Source organism: Podarcis raffonei, chromosome 13, assembly GCF_027172205.1.
Source record: "Podarcis raffonei isolate rPodRaf1 chromosome 13, rPodRaf1.pri, whole genome shotgun sequence".
NCBI lineage: Eukaryota > Metazoa > Chordata > Lepidosauria > Squamata > Lacertidae > Podarcis > Podarcis raffonei.
The window spans coordinates 48,395,872-48,412,745 of record NC_070614.1 but is presented as its reverse complement, the minus strand read 5'-3'; the positions used below and the strand labels follow the sequence as shown (position 1 = coordinate 48,412,745).

At 39.9% G+C, this 16,874-nt stretch overlaps 1 protein-coding gene across 1 annotated transcript; it reads left to right on the top strand.

The window, feature by feature from the left end:
• Nucleotides 1-9,898: 9,898 nt before the first annotated feature.
• Nucleotides 9,899-16,354, top strand: LOC128399211 (vomeronasal type-2 receptor 26-like). Its single transcript, XM_053360459.1, has 5 exons — nucleotides 9,899-10,119; nucleotides 11,051-11,342; nucleotides 13,132-13,329; nucleotides 14,492-14,618; nucleotides 15,222-16,354. Exons 1-5 carry the CDS (start codon nucleotides 9,899-9,901, stop codon nucleotides 16,124-16,126), a joined length of 1,743 nt encoding a protein of 580 aa, XP_053216434.1. The 3' UTR covers nucleotides 16,127-16,354.
• The last annotated feature ends 520 nt before the right edge of the window (nucleotides 16,355-16,874 follow it).

The window sequence follows — 16,874 nt, the reverse complement described above, 5'->3', positions numbered from 1 at the left end:
TAATAGTAAAGGAACAAAGAAAAAGAAAGAGTGGAGGTAGTGATGCTGTGCAGGACATGATGGAGACCAGGAAGAATAAAGAAACAGCATGGACAAAATAAATAAATAAATAAATAAATACAAATATAAAACAAATATCACACACAGGAATTATAAAGGATACAGAACTCCTCTTGCAGAAATAAAAATTATTAAATGTGTTAATACAAATGGAAGTCAAAAACTCTATAGCTGCTGCTAAGTGACTAAGATCAAGATGGAATGTAATTAGATTAAATAAGAATTCGGAAGCAGGATGAAATAAAATCATCTTGCCTTGAAATCTAGCATGCAGGAGACCAAACGTATAAATGGCTTTTTAATTGACATATATTTGAATTTGAATTGACATATATTTGAATTTGAATTGTAATTGAATTTTTAATTGACATATATTTGAATTTGAATTGTAATTTGGTATTAAAAGAGTGTGGTTTATATTGGATTTTAGCAATTGAAAATTAATAAAAAATATTTATAAAAAAGAAGTAAAATGCAGAGGGGATTTATAAGTGAGATGCTAGCTATAATGTAATTTCATTCTTTATCAATATTCCTGTGAGATCATGGACAGCAATCCAATAATGAAGCAAAGATTAAACCAGCTATTTAAGAGCAAGAGCTCAAGGAAGGTTTATTTAAACGAAATAAAAAGATACAATAGACACCAGAGCAAAGACTTCTTGGGTCACCATTTATATTTCTCTAATATCCATGGCAGGGGCTTATCAGAGATTAACATTCCTTTGGTCACTGCAAAGATTCTACATTAATTTATACAACTATTGTCCATTTAACAACTCCAGGTTTTGTCTTCTTGGACAACTTTTATCTGTCTTTTCCACCTTGTGCTCCCCATTTCCAACTCAGTGGCTGATGAAGCAGCAGTGTCACTTAAAGCATATGCTCTCTATATGCATGTATAAAAACTTCTATGAAGTTAGTTACATTGTACAGATTCCTTTCTCTTGTTTGTGAGTTATTGCTCCCTATGAGAATCTCATAACCACCTGCCACTTCTTATTCCATAAGGACCAAATGATTCTTGGCTTCAGATCTGGGAAAAACACACAAATGAGATCTTTGGTATTAAAAGTGTCACACAAATCTAAAGAACTAATTATCTTTGCCTGCAGGTATCCAAATCACTATAATTTGTTCACCTGTCCCAAAGCTCCTAAGCTTTCCTAGACAACAGGAGAAAATGATCAAGAAACAACTCTGGAAGTGGCTCTAAATAAACCTGTTTGCCATGGAGAGCAAAAGTAAGGGCAAGAGGCAAGCAGGGCTCTGTCAGTTTCATTTAGGATATTTCCCATTTCCCCCCTCCCCTTATCAACCAGACTTGGAATTAAAATGTTGGCAATCTCTGCTAGTACTCAAAGCACGCATCTGTATCGTTGTTGATACTGTACTGAAAAACTGATATAGATAGCAGTTTATTGACAGAGCTAGGCACCATCAAATGTACAGTTTTTAAGTCAGGAAGCTCCTATGAACCGTTATAGGAGAGCATTTGTCCAGCGAAAAGCTTTGCTACCCGGATGTTGTGGCTGTTGTTCTTCCTACTTCTGCTACCTCCCATGATGTGCAAAGTAGATATCAAGTGCTCCATGAACGATCCCATCCCTGTTCAGCATGAGTGGTGCCAAGCAGAAGCCCTTGTCATTGGTGGGATTGTTTCTCAGTTCACTTACCCTAAGCAGGAAATTTTCTTCATGGAACACCCTTCTCAAAAACTGTTTGAGGTTCCAGAGTAAGGAATTTCCCCGTCCCTACAATATGTTCCTAAATGGGTTTGTATGAGAGACAGGATGTTCAAAGGAAGTTCCCTTTATCTGCCTCCATCCCAGTCACCTGCTGAGTCTTGTGTATGTTGTTAACTCTACAGTAAATGTGGACTTTTTGCTCAAATAATGAAGGGTATTTTTCTTTGGAATGTCACATGGTGATGCAGTGGGCAATTTTTTCCCCTCCCCAAATTTGCATGTGGGGAGATTTATGCGACAACTGTATGATACACTCTACCCACCATTGCGAGCTTGTTCAGTCAGTCAATAAGGGATGTTGAGTGGATGTAGCCTGGAAATAAAAACCTCCAGTTATTGGCAGTAGTGAAATCAACAGGAGGGACTCAGTTACCTTGTTTGCTCACCTGTCACCTGGTGCAGGAATATAGTACCGTATTTTTCGCTCTATAAGACACACTTTTCCCCTCCTAAAAAGTAAGGGGAAATGTGTGTGTGTCTTATGGAGCGAATGAAGGCTGCGCTGCTCTCCTGGCTTCGTTTTGCTGGAGAGGCACTGCACAGCTTTCCTTCTCTGCGCAGTGCCCCTTCAGTGAAGCGGGAGGAGAAACGGAGCCCCTTCCATTTCTCCTCCCGCTTTGCTGGAGAGCCGCTGAGCAGAGAGGGAGAGAATATTTTTTTTCTTGTTCTCCTCCTCTAAAACTAGGTGCATCTTATGGTCGGGTGCATCTTATAGAGCGGAAAATTCGGTACATGTTTTACAATAGCAAAACTTTAAAAACAAACAAAAAATTATAATTCTGGCAGTATTTGAAATAGGATGATTTTAATTTCCCCTGAAAAGAGGTAGGATGAAACACAATTGCATTCTGATCAGTGCCTTACAAACGACGATGACCGAACGCTTTCATGACACACCACCTGAAAATAATAAGGGTTTCAATGTAGAGTGCAATCTTAACTTTCAACCCATAATACTGGAGTGGGTTAGGGTAAGGCACAGGTGACATGTCCCTGGGCTGTGCTAGCAAGGAGGATTCCAGACATCTGCTCTGCTCAACATTGCGGAAAGATAATGCTGGGATTTCTCCTACCAGCTGTAGCCCAGAGGAAAACCCTCAAACAAGGGGCTTGTCCACACTTACCATTTGACCAACTCTTTCCAGGCACAGATCCATGCTTTAAACTTCTGTGTCTGAATGCTCCCATTCTTTGATCCAGAACTTTCCCCCCATGAAAAGCTGCTCTTTAAAGCAATCTGCAGAAAACCTGAATTGCCCTTTGCTGCTCTTTAAAGAAAGCTTTAAAGAGCAGGCTTTCAGGGGGAAAGCGCTGGGGGAAAGTTCTTGTGCCTAGAAAGAGCATGGCAAAAGGTGTCCCAAGAGATTTTGTGATGGGGCAGGGATGGAATGTGGTACCCAGCAGCCTTAGAGGTGATAGTATGTGACTGCTTTTGAAATTTCTGCTCTACGTAGAGATGCTGGGGATTGAATCTGGGAACTCCTATAGATAAAGCAGATGCTCTTTTTAGAATCTGGGATGAAGGGGGAAATTCAGAAACAGTAGTAATGAACACAGGTTTTTCTTTTTTATGATTTAAATATTTGAGGCCAAAAAAACCCCCATTGGCATTGTGATGTTCCAAAAAAAAAAAATGCTTTCTTTACTATTGAATTCTCTTCTCTAATAGTAAGCTATCTCTCTATTTTCAGTATGGTGACAAAATTCTACCAACATGTGCTTGCCATGGCATTTGCTGTGAGGGAGATCAATGAGAACCCAAAGGTCCTGCCCAACATCACTTTGGGATTCCACATCTATGACAGCTACTTTGATGCAAGAGCAACCTATAAAAGCACTCTCAGCCTTCTCTTCAAATCCCATAGGCTTGTCCTCAATTACAACTGCAACACCCAGAAAAAACTTATAGCCATCGTTGGTGGACTTAGTTCTGATACCTCTTCTCTTATGGCAGAAATTTTAGGCTTCTACAAGATCCCACAGGTAAGATTTATGTATTGGAGAGGAGGAATTGAGGCAAACAACACTCTTATTGTGTCATTCTGTGAGTAATGTTTTAGTACAAAAAGAGAGAGGAAGACAATAAAACAAAAATCCCAGAAATGTTACTTCAGAAAAATTCCATGAGAAAAGCCTTTGACTGGACCTGTCACCAAGCCTTTAAATTGTTTCAACAATTTTTTATTATTTTTTTACATGCACATGCACAAAAATACACATCTCCCAATGTTTGTCTACAATATGTGTTTTCTTTCAGGTCACCTATGGTTCATTTGCCCCACAGGAATTTCAGACAGCTCAGGTCACTTCCTTCTACAGTATTGTCCCTAATGACGCCCTTCAGTACACAGGGATCGTCCAATTACTTCTGTATTTTGAATGGACATGGGTTGGGGTCTTTACTGTTGATAATAATAGTGGAGAACATTTCCTGAAGACCCTGGAGCTATTGTTTTTCCAGAATGGAATCTGTTCAGCCTTCACAAAAGTAATCCCACAAATAACCTACTTGGATGACTTGGATAGAATTATTCATATTGCCTCAAATATTTATGACTATTTCAGGGATAACAAGGTCAGTGCATTTATCCTGTATGGAGAATCTTTGACAATTGCATGGCTGAGAACTATTATATTTCTACGAGATCCTGGCAATAAGGAAAATAAATCATTTAAAAAATTGTGGATTCTGACAACTCAGATTGATTTAATTTCACCAGGCATTCAAAGGGGCTGGGATTTTCAGTTTTTCCAAGGTACCATTTCCTTTACGATTCACTCCAAGGGTGTTTTAGGATTCAAGGAATTTCTTGAGATCATAAAACCTTCCTGGACCAAAGGAGATGGTTTTCTCAAAGACTTCTGGGAGCAAGCATTTGACTGCATGTTTCTAAATCCCCAAGAGCTGTTGGAAGCTGATGGAATGTGTACTGGGGAGGAGACTCTGGGGGGCCTTCCTGTGCCTCTTTTTGAAATGGACATGACTGGCCACAGCTACAGTATCTATAATGGTCTTTATGCTGTGGCTCATGCTTTGCATGCCATGTACTCATCTAAATCCCATAACAGAGCAGTGGCTAAGGGTAACAATATTGAACATTTAAATCTACAGCCTTGGCAGGTAATGTTGGCATTACAAAATCATTTTTTATTTTTACTTTGTAAACTGACAGATTAGTATAATATCAAGTTGCATCTGGGTTTCTCTTCTATGTACAACAGATAAAGTTGAGCTGTACACCTTAATAATTGAAAATCCCCCATTTTCTATGTCATTCTAGTTCAGTGTTCATACCAGGTCTATGGTACATAAAATATATAAATGACAGTAGTAAGGAAAGGTGAAACCTCCAGTCTCCTGGTATTTCCCTCTATTTTTCAACTTCCATCATTTCTTTTTTATATCAATTAGCTCCACCCATTTCTTCAAAGAATTTCATTTAACAACTCAGCTGGAGAAACTGTGTCCTTTAATGAAAAAAGGGAAAGAATAGGTGGATTTGACATCATGAATATAGCCATATTTCCAAACAAGTCCTTCAAGAGAGTAAAAATTGGATGGTTAGATCCTGAGGCTCCTGAAGGAAAGGAATTGACCATGAATAAAGATATAATCATGTGGCATAGAGGCTTTAACCAGGTATCGATATTAACAAAACTAAAATAAACTCACTGTTACTGTTAACCATCATTTTCAAAAACAAGGTGCAACAAATTTCTATTCAAATTTTGAAAAGTCCACCTTTTCTGTAGAGGGGAAAATGTACCATGCATTGATTAAATGTGAAATTGGCTCTAAAGGATGGAGGTAAGATTTTTTCATTTGTCACCATCTGTCCCTTTTTGTTTCAATGGAGTATGTTGCTCAGCTGTGTGGTCCTCAACTTATTTATTTCCAGTTCAACAATTGAAAGCTCTTCCTTAATTTTTCCAAACTTAACTCCTTTCATGTACTGGATAGGTTGTTCCACTCTCTATGTGTAATGAACACTGCCAACCTGGCAATCAGAAGAAAAGGAAGGAAGGGGAAAAATTTTGCTGCTATGATTGTGTTCCATGCCCAGGAGGGAAGTTCTCTGACAAGAAGGGTAGGTTACAAAGTACTTCAGGTTCCCCATCAGGCAGGGTTAATAGACATTATTTAGTCACATTGTCTTTTGCAAGTGATAACTGGTGATACATGAGAGATATATTTGGCTAGCTAGTCATTAAGAATGCAGATTCATTGTTTGTCTTAAAATCATTACTGTTTAATGAATCAATATAAATGGGAATTTAAATGGATGAACACAAAACAAATATAAAGCGTTCATTAACTGCTTCATTTTTACTTGCTTATAAAGAGAAGCTACAGGCAGAAAAATAACTGGTGTATGAAAAGCATAAGAAAGCAGGTTTTCCATTGCAATATTAGGAATTGATACAATTTCAGTGGTTGGAACCCAAAATGAATGAAATTTCATAATATAAAAAAATTGTTGCATAGAATGTTACAGAACATTTGCGTGGCCATGGAGGTGCGGGGGGCAGCTGCCCCCCTAAATCAAGTAATAGAAATACTTAACTAACTGACCAGTTGCATCACAGATAATTCAGTTCTGCCCCCTAACATAAAGCCTGCCCCCCTAAAATAAATCCCAACTACCCCTGTGTTTCAGAGTATTATGAGAGAGGGAGAAAAAACAGTTGCACATATGCTTAAAATATATTGAAAAAAGAAGAATGTAAGTTTAGTTTGATTAAAGGCAAGCATTGTAAACACACCAGCCAAATGTTGATAGTAAGCATTGGCACAATGGAAGGAATATTTACCGGTAAGTTGGTTTCATAAAATATTTGGCACCTACGGAAGTGAGCATGAACAACAAATTCCACAAGCGATGCTGAACAGTCTATGTTACCTATGATCTGACATTGAAAAGAAACTCATTTCTATGTTTCAGATATGGATGAATGTTTACAATGCCCAGAGGAGAAATTTCCAAGCATGGACCAAAATGAATGCAGACCCAAAACTACAAGCTTTCTATCTTACAAAGACCCTTTAGGAATCAGTTTAGCCTCAATTGCTGTTTCCTTTTCACTGATCACAGCCATAATGTTAGGAATTTTTATTAAGCACAAAGACACACCAATTGTCAAAGCCAATAACCGGGACCTCACCTATGCTCTCCTGGTCTCCCTCCTGCTCTGCTTCTTATCTTCTTTGCTATTCTTGGGAAAACCTGGGGAAGTGACCTGCCTTCTCCGACAACCTGCTTTTGGCATCATCTTCTCTGTTGCTGTTTCTTGTGTGTTGGCAAAAACCATCCTTGTTTCCCTAGCATTCATGGCCACAAAGCCAGGGTCAAGAATGAAGAAATGGGTGGGTAAAAAAATGTCCAGCTCTATAATCCTTTCCTGCTCTCTCATTCAAACAAGTATTTGTATTGCGTGGTTAGCAAGCTCTCCTTCCTTCCCTGATTTAGACATGCACTCTGTAACAGAAGAAGTCATTCTGCAATGTAACGAAGGCTCAGTGACCATGTTTTACTGTGTCCTGGGCTACATGGGCCTCCTGGCCACTGTCAGCTTCCTTGTGGCATTCCTAGCCCGCAAATTACCAGACAGTTTTAATGAAGCCAAGTTCATTACCTTTAGCATGTTGGCATTTTGCAGTGTGTGGGTGTCCTTTTTCCCATCTTACCTTAGCTCAAAAGGCAAAGAAATGGTAGCTGTGGAGATCTTCTCCATCTTGGCCTCCAGTGCTGGGTTACTGGGTTGCATCTTTTTCCCTAAGTGCTACATCATTGTGCTGAGGCCTGAGCTGAACAACCGGGAGCACTTAATTAGGAAAAAGAACCAGTCTGGTTTATAGTTACGGTGGTAGCATAAGCTTTTAGGACCATAGAGGGAAGGGTTAGGGTTGGCAAAACTCTTTCAGAGTCCCTTTTTTATACACTTCCTAGTGTTTGTGGTGGCAAAAACTGTCTTTGATGACTGGGGGTGCTTTTTAAAAAAAAGTATTTATATACCACTAAATGTTCAAAAAGATCTCTTAAACAACGTATAACAGAAAAATTATCAACTATATAATTAAAACAAAGATACAACATGAAACCAGTAAAACAGGAGTATAAAAGTACATTAAGGGGGGTAAGGGGCACTCAAATAAATAAAAATAGAGACAGGGTCCAAACTTATGGGTAATTGAAAGCTTGCGCAAAAATGACTGTACTGTGCAAGGTACATGAAGCAACTGATCAATGCTCTTCCATATAGGACATTGAATAATACAAGGGCAGTAATGTGAAATGCCTATATTTAAGTGACTGCCTGATCACATTTTGTAGGGTGTAGTAGAACACATAAAATTTCCCCATATAATCTAATGAAGCAATCGTATGAACAAGGAGCTGACATAAAGAAATCAGGTGTAAGTGAAGCCAGTGTAAAGTTATACCAGGCTAATAATAATAATAATAATAATAATAATAATAATAATAAAAGATTTCTACCCCACCCATCTGGTTGGGTTTCCCCTGCCACTTTGGGCCGCTCTCCACAGAACATTAAAAACAGACTAAAACATCAAACATTAAGAACATCACTAAACAGGGCTGCCTTCAGATGTCTTCTAAAAGCCGGATAGTTGTTTATTTCCTTGACATCTGATGGGAGGGCATTCCACAGGGCGCGCACCACTACCAAGAAGGCCCTCTGCTTGGTTCCAAACGTTGTTTGGCATAAAACAGGACCTGCTTAAAATGTTTTGTTTTAATAAAAACACGTAACAAACTTGTGTATCAACACAGAAACATGACCCATTAAACAACGTTTTAAAAGTTGGTGTATATGTGTTGCTAGGTTGCCAGGTCACAAGGCCAAGCTGAATGGGCTTAGGATACAGCCCAAGTCCTTTCTCTCTGGTTCCACCTCTGTTTTTTGGGAGACATACCAACCTCGCTTCCCAATGCAAGCTTCTCTACATAGCATTTTAAATGCAATGCATACAAACATTACATTTTATGCCTATTAAACTTTTAGTTTTAACACAGTAACCTCAGCACGTATGTAATTTTCATGCATCAAGGTGGTCACAGCATTCTGCATCAGCTGCAGCTTCTGGACCAAGCCCAATGGAAGTCCCACATATACCACATTCTAGGGTTGCCATATTTCATGAAATGGGGGGGGGGTTGCCCCCAAAGCTTTTTAGAAGACCACCTCAAACCCGTGAAGCTTACTGTTTGGAAATTTCCCCCCAAAAGGCAAAGACTGTCCAAACTACCTTGGGCTGGGCTAGGCAGACTCAGGGAGGCTTGAATTGTTATCTATGCTGGATTCAAAGCTAAGGTGGAAGATTGGGATTTGGGTAGAAACCTAATGAGGTAGCAGGAGCCCATTCATTTAATGCTCATCCTGTATATACTTGTAAATACAAAACTATATATCACATCAACACCGCAGCCTCTGCTGTGTTACCATGAAAGGTAACCAAACCAAACATAGGTGCTGGCGCATGAAATCTCTTAGCATGTGAAATTAGGGTGCACATAACAATATGATCCAGAAATTCCTTATGTTATACTGAAGGCAAAGCAAAAATAGACCTGAGGTATAGCTGCCTGTTACAGCCTGAAAAAAGGTGTACTGAGGAAATAGAGAACTCATGTTTCATAAGCTAAAGGTTCCCTCTCATTTGTTCCTATGTCTTAGCTCTCCTGTTATTTTTCATTGAGATCATTGTGAACCCATCTTCTATCTGTTTTCCCATGAGGGAGTAAAAGAGTGGAGAAACATGTTTACTGGTGCCATATAGAGACCAGACTTTGCACAAGTAATTAATCCTGCAATTACCTCAAATAATTGATTCTCCATGACAACTTCAAGCAGTTTTTCCAAATCTGAATGTGGTTATATATCTTGAATTTGTGCTAATCATCCGATCAAATCAGTGCAGAGCTGTTCCCCTCAAGGCTTGTTAACTGACATGTTAAAGAAAATTCATATATTTATGAAGCTTATTGGTGGATTTGGCAGTTTTGTAATGCTGCTTGTTTGACTTAAATTGATGCCAGTTATAAGGAAGCTGATGGCTATCTGGAGAGATGGCTGCATTGGTGGTGGTGTTGCTGCTTTTGTTATCACACATGGTGTGCAAGGCAAATACCATTACATGCCCTAGAAGTGATGCCCTCCCAGTGCCTCATGAGTGGTATCAACCCGAAGGTCTCATCATTGGTGGCATTACGTCTCAGATCCTTTTTCTTTCCTACAAAGTGTCCTTCCAGGTCCACCCTTCTGAGGAACAAGGCTTTGATGTTCCAATGTAAGAGACCCCTCCCTGTCTCCTGGTGTCATGTGAGCTTGGAAACCTATGGATTTTAGTACAGGAATTAAAATTCTGAAAGAGCATAAATGGTGTTCTTGTTAATGACTGGCTCCCGTCATAAGATCATGGGCAGATCATGTTCCTGATCACAACTAGAGCAGTTACAAGGAACATCTACTCCAGTATCCTTTACCCTTAACAGCCAAACAGATGCCTGAGATGACAAACTGTGAATGTTTAAGTAAAATGAAGGCTATGGTGGACTCTCCTTGATTAGAAGTTTTTAACCAGAGGTTGGGTGGCCATTAGTTAGGAATTATTCAGTTGAGATTCCTGCATTGCAGGGGGTGGAGTAGATGTCCCTTGGGGCCCCTTCCAAGTACAACACTGATGAAAAGGCAAACACGTATAATGAGATTTTTTAGAAGAAGCAAATTAAGCAATGTTTAGGTTTAAAACAGTTTTAGATGTGGCTGTCAGGACTTTGGTCAAAATGAGAATAAAGGAAAGTTGTCAAAACAAGTAGTGCTGTTAAAAAGACATGGGTATTATAGGATGATCTCCGGTTGCTTAGCAGAGTGCTTTTGCTTTAATCTTCTAACTGGGCAATCAACTCAGCATGGTAAGGGACAGTTATTAAGGACTATGCAGGCTGTTAGCTGAGACTAACCTAGATTTTACCAGAGTGGAACATTCAAAGTAAAAAAAAATAATTTAGGGAAAAACTGGATGGGACACACGTCAAACTGAAATGGATACTGATTTCTCCATCTCCTTCCCTTCTTTTCAGCCACTGTGATTGAGTTTCTTCTTTAATATAATGATGGCCAAAGCTCATTGCATTTATGTCCGGGTCTAGCGCTGTGATAAAATATTTCGCACTCACCGTAGAATTTAGTTGTGAAAGAGCTTATGATTTTCTTTGCAGAATGGTGACAAAGTTCTATCAGCATGTCCTGGCCTTGGTGTTTGCTATAAAAACAATAAATGAGAATCCGAAAGTCTTGCCCAATGCCACACTTGGATTCCACATCTACGACAGTTACTACATTGAGAGGATGGCGTATCGCACCATTCTGGACCTGCTCTTCAAATCACATACGTTTCTCCCCAACTATGCATGTGGCACGCAGAAAAACTTAATAGCCATTATTGGGGGCCTTGCCTCTGATATCTCCTTTCATATGGCTGACATCTTAAGTCTCTACAAGATTCCACAGGTAAGATCTTTGCACAAGGAACAGGGTTGTAAATATAGATTGGTACTTTGATTCCATAAAAAAGGAACTCAGAATGGTTTGGCTAAAAACATCTCTAAAGTAGCTGTGCATTCTCTTTTAGCTCACGTATGGTTCATTTGCTTCAGAGCAAAGTGTCACAACACAGGCCCGTTCCTTTTATAGCATGGTTGCAAATGAGACCCACCAATATACAGGGATTATCTGGTTACTGCAGCATTTTAGATGGACCTGGATTGGGCTTCTTGCTGTGGATGATGAAAGCGGAGACCATTTTTTGCAGACCCTGGAGCCATTGCTTTCTCAAAATGGAATATGCACAGCTTTTTCAGAAAGAATCCCAAACCAAGGCAATTTCCATGGCCTTGAAGTTCTTAATGATCAGGCCCAAAATATTTACAAGCCTTTCATGGATACGAAAGCGAGAACATTTATTATATATGGGGAAACAATGACTGTAATGTGGCTGATCACTTTAATGTTTTTTGTTGTTCCTGAATATAAGGAAAACACTTCAGTTGCAAAGGTGTGGATCATGACAGCCCAGATTGATTTTTCAGTAACTGGCATCATAAGGGGTTGGGATTTTGAAATGTTTGAAGGCACAATTTCCTTTGCAATTCACTCAGAAGAACCTTTAGGGTTCCAGACATATCTTCAGAATGTAAGGCTTCATTGGTCACAAGGAGATGGTTTCCTCAAGGAGTTCTGGGAGCAAACATTCAACTGTTCATTTCCAAATCCTGAAGTAGCAGCAAAAGTTGATAGAACATGTACTGGAGAGGAGAAGCTGGAGAGACTTCCAGGGGCTGTTTTTGAAATGCGCATGACTGGCCACAGCTATGGTATCTACAATGCTGTCTATTCTGTGGCTCATGCATTGCATGTATTGCACTCATCTACATTCAATAAGAGAGAAATGATGAGGGGTAAGAGAATTAAACTTCAAGATCTCCAGCCTTGGCAGGTAATGTCTCCAAAATGAAATGAGTTTAGTGCCAGGAAATGTCTCTATTATGGAATTGCTTTTTTAAATATGTAAACCACTTTGGCATTGTTTTTTTCATAGTCAAGCAGAATAGCTAACTATATCTATCTATATCTATCTCTATCTATCTATCTATCTATCTATCATCATCTATCTCTATCTATCTATCTTCTATCATTTACCTATATCTATCATGTAATCTCCGGGACTGAAGGCAAGACAATTTTTATCTCCCCAGAGGTGTTGCTACTACAATGACAATGAAGATGGTGTATTTATTACTATTACTAATTATTATTATTAATTTCATTTCCATACTACTTTATAGTTAAGAAAAAAATCTACAAAACATTCAAACATCAAAAAGCAATCCAGAACAAAATGTTCCTGGGAAAAATATAAAGTATACGTTCAAAGCAAAACATTAACAGGAAACTAGAATATTACCTTAAAGATTTCAGAAGAAAACAGTACAAAGGAGGTCAAGTACAGAGTGCACATTGAAAGCAGCAAAGTTAATGAGAATAAAAAATTAGCATAAGCATAGGACATGTATGCTGCTGTTGCTGCCACTCTTTGCAATGGTGGTTCATGTTAGGCAGCAGTTGTGGTTTCTGTTTTGCACTTAGATATTTGATGGCGCAGAGAAAGAGAGAGGAGGAAGAGAATCTATACATTTTCCGTACTCTACACCTACAAATTACTTGCATCTTCATCAAAAATATTTGGACAGCCTCTACTATAATAAATATATACTGTTTTTTCATTTTTTCTGTTAACTAGCTCCACCCATTTCTTCAAGACATTTCATTTAACAACTCAGCTGGAGAACTGGTAACTTTTAATGACAAGAGGGAAATGGGAGCTGGATTTGACATCATGAACATGGTCATGTTCCCCAACAACTCTTTTGTTCAAGTGAAGGTTGGAAGGGTGGATCCCAAAGAAGGACACAAATTCCTCATCAGTGATGATAGGATTGTATGGCATAGGCGGTTTAACCAGGTGTGGATTCCAGGGCATTCTCTTGGGCTATATCGTTATCAGGGCAGAAGATCTGTTGGCCAGAAACTTACCTTACACAGCAAATTGCCTCGGGCAATTAGGCTCTGTTTATGTCAGATTTCTTTAAAAAAACACAATGTCCACTTGAGGTGCTGAATATCTCTGTTCTTCCCATCAATTGAAAGCAGTTGTGTGTTTACTGTGGAGTTGTAAATATTGTCTAGGCCTTAACAAATTTTGGCCAGTTATCATTTCTTCATGGTCCAAACCTGGACTATACATCACCAGTTGGGAATCACGTTTCTTTGACGCACGGAGTATAAATGGTCATCCTTTTTATCTGGTCTTCAACTTCTCATCAGTCAAGCAATTGACTGCAATCATACTGTTTTAATTTAAATGGGGGAGCCCCCTAAACCATAGGAATGAAGAAATACTAGAATTTTGTTTAATTGGGATGTGGATGAAAGTACAAGCTGCAGAACTGTGGCAGACAGGGAATCCTTGGGCTGGCTAAGTGAAGAGCCAACCAGTTAACATGACAAAAGGTGTTGATGGCTCATTAGAAAGGAATCCTTTGGCCTGGGAAGTCAGATGTTACCAAGGTGATGCTGTGTTTGTTTGAGGGGACAGGAATGGGAGTTTTCAAGCAAGGGTAGCTGGGCAGATGAAGCAAGAAGAAGAGCTCAGATCCATGTCTGGGGGAAGCTGTTTGCAGGCCTTGCTGCAGAGATGCCTTGGACTCCAAAGCTGCACTGCTGTGGGGTACAAGTCCCTCTGGAAATGACCATGCTGTAAGATGTGGACTCCCTGCATGCCGACTGAAGGTGTGAATAGTTGAATAAACCATATTTCTTAAAGCCATGGCAGTCTCTGCCACATCTTCAGTTCTCCAAAGGAACACAGACCCTGGGTGAGTGCTTTGGACCCCATGGGTTCTTGCCACTGCTCGGCAGAGACAGGAGAAAGCGCCCGACATTTGTAACAATACTGTTTGGCATGCTCAGTGAAAGACTGGCAGATGGTTGCCTCTACTGTGCTCCCTGTTCTTCAGTGTCAAATCATTGTATTTCAACTTATAGTTAGCTGGTTTTTAAATTATCATTTCTGCTCCCCCTCATTCCTTTTCTATGGATAGGTGCTTCCCCTTTCTGTATGTACTCATTCTTGCCATGCTGGCAATCAGAAAAAAGCGAAGGAAGGGGAAAAGTTCTGTTGCTTCGATTGTGGTCCATGCCCAGAAGGGAAGATTTCAGATCAAGAGGGTAAGTGACATGATGCACAATGTATTCCAGCTTTGAGTGTTAAAGTGAAAATTTAAATTTAAAGTGTTAAAGTGAATCTGGCAGAAGCCAGATTAGGGGCTGGGGTTTCCGTTTTGAGCTTGTATGTCAGGGACTGGGTGGACGAGGAAGAGCAGTGGGCACCACCTGCCCAAGAGCCCCCTAAGGAAGGCATAGAAGAAGAAGAAGACGTAGACCCAGGATCCTGGTGGTGGGGCACTGGGGAGCAGTCTGGGGAAGTGACAAGCTGGGAGATCCTAGAAATGGGAGGTTTAAGCGATCAAGGGGGGGTAAGAAGAAGGAGCCCCATCCAGGACAGAGCTAACAAAAATGGATGGTGATTCGAGTGTAAAGTGAAGAAAGATTACATCTCATTTATATGCCCATGTGAGGTTCTTAATGTTTTATACCTCCCTGGGAACTTTGGATAAAAGGCGTTCGTGCGCGCGCGCGCGCACACACACACAGTATACTTTTTTGATTTGAGTAATATGAGCTTGCCCCAAGTTGAAAGATAATTTTGGCCATCGGCTCCAGTTGATACATGCCTTTTCAGTAAATTGGTAACTACTCTTTTTTTTTCAGATATGGATGACTGTTTCAAGTGCCCAGAAACACAATATCCAGGCAAAGAAAAAGATAAATGCATTCCCAAGTCAATAAGTTTTCTGTCCTATGAGGAGCCTTTAGGGATCAGTTTAACTTTGGTTACTCTTTCTTTCATCTTAATTACAGCTATGGTGATTGGAATTTTTATTAAGCACAAAGATACCCCCATAGTCAAAGCCAACAACCGGGACCTCACCTACATTCTCCTTCTTTCCCTCCTGCTCTGCTTCCTCTGCTCTTTTCCGTTCATTGGGCAGCCTCAGAAGATGTCCTGCCTTTTCCGACAATCCTCTTTTGGAATCATCTTTTCAGTGGCTGTCTCTTGCGTCTTAGCCAAAACCATCACTGTGGTTTTGGCTTTCATGGCCACCAAGCCAGGCTCCAACATGAGGAAGTGGGTGGGGAAAAGGGTGACCAACTCCACTGTGGTTTCCTCCTTCCTCATTCAAGCTGCCATTTGTGCCACGTGGCTGGCAAGGTCTCCTCCATTTCCAGATTTGGACATGCATTCGCTGCCAGAAGAAATTGTAGCAGAATGCAACGAAGGCTCTGTCCTCATGTTCTATCTTGTCTTGGGCTACCTTGGACTTCTGGCTACCATCAGCTTCATTGTGGCTTTCCTGGCAAGGAAGTTGCCAGACGCATTCAATGAAGCCAAGTTCATCACCTTCAGTATGTTGATGTTCTGCAGTGTTTGGTTGTCCTTTGTTCCAACATACTTGAGCACCAAAGGGAAATACATGGTGGCTGTGGAGATATTTTCCATCTTGGCCTCCACTGCTGGCTTACTTGGCTGCATCTTTTCCCCCAAATGTTACATTATTCTGCTGAGGCCTGAGCTGAACAGTAAGGAGCAGCTAATAAGGAGAAGAACCAGATAACTCTAACTAGTTCTTATTATATCACTTGGATTAGAAACAGAGGGCACAATCCAGAAACTGGGTTGGAATACTATCTATGCCAATCCAATCTATTCTGCTCATCTCAAAAAAAGGAGGGGATATGAGGTGGTATTCTGCATCAACGTAGAACAGATAATAAAGCCAGTCATTATATGCAGTGGTACCTTGGTTTACAAACATAATCCGTTCTGGAGGTCCGGTTGTAAACCAAAACAGTTTGTAACCCAAGGCGTGCTTTCACCAATGGGTCCTCCCCCTAAAAATTGGTTGGAATAATATTAAAAAGGGTTGTAATCCCAAAAAAGGGATACACACTTCTGGGTTGGACAGGATTATAATCCAAAACAGTTGTAATCCAAAGCAGTTGCAAACCAAGGTCCCACTGTAAGTTCTTTTGGTTTTTTTCTAAGTACTTTTGATGTATTTGACTTTCATAATTTAGGACAATGCTCCATTGAAGCTACATCATCAGATGATGAGATCATATAATGGAATTCCCGTATTTGAAATTTCTGTTTTGCTTTTCTAATGTTCTGTCATTTACTGGTAGACAACAGAATTCAGGATGAAATTAAGTTACCCACCAAAGGGACAGGTAGCTTTTGAGATGGTAATCATTACACATCATGAATTTTGTTAAATTTCCTCTTGCCAATAAAGTAAGCTTCATTAACGTGTGGCCCTGACATTCTGGATCCTACACCCCCAAGTTTAGTGCTAGTTTAGT

Bases quoted from the DNA above. Each gene is read 5' to 3' on its own strand.
- LOC128399211 (XM_053360459.1), top strand. From the start codon at position 9,899: ATGGCTGCATTGGTGGTGGTGTTGCTGCTTTTGTTATCACACATGGTG. The intron at 10,120-11,050 runs GTAAGAGACCCC...TTTTCTTTGCAG, and splicing joins CAAGGCTTTGATGTTCCAAT to AATGGTGACAAAGTTCTATC. The intron at 11,343-13,131 runs GTAAGATCTTTG...TCTGTTAACTAG, and splicing joins GTCTCTACAAGATTCCACAG to CTCCACCCATTTCTTCAAGA.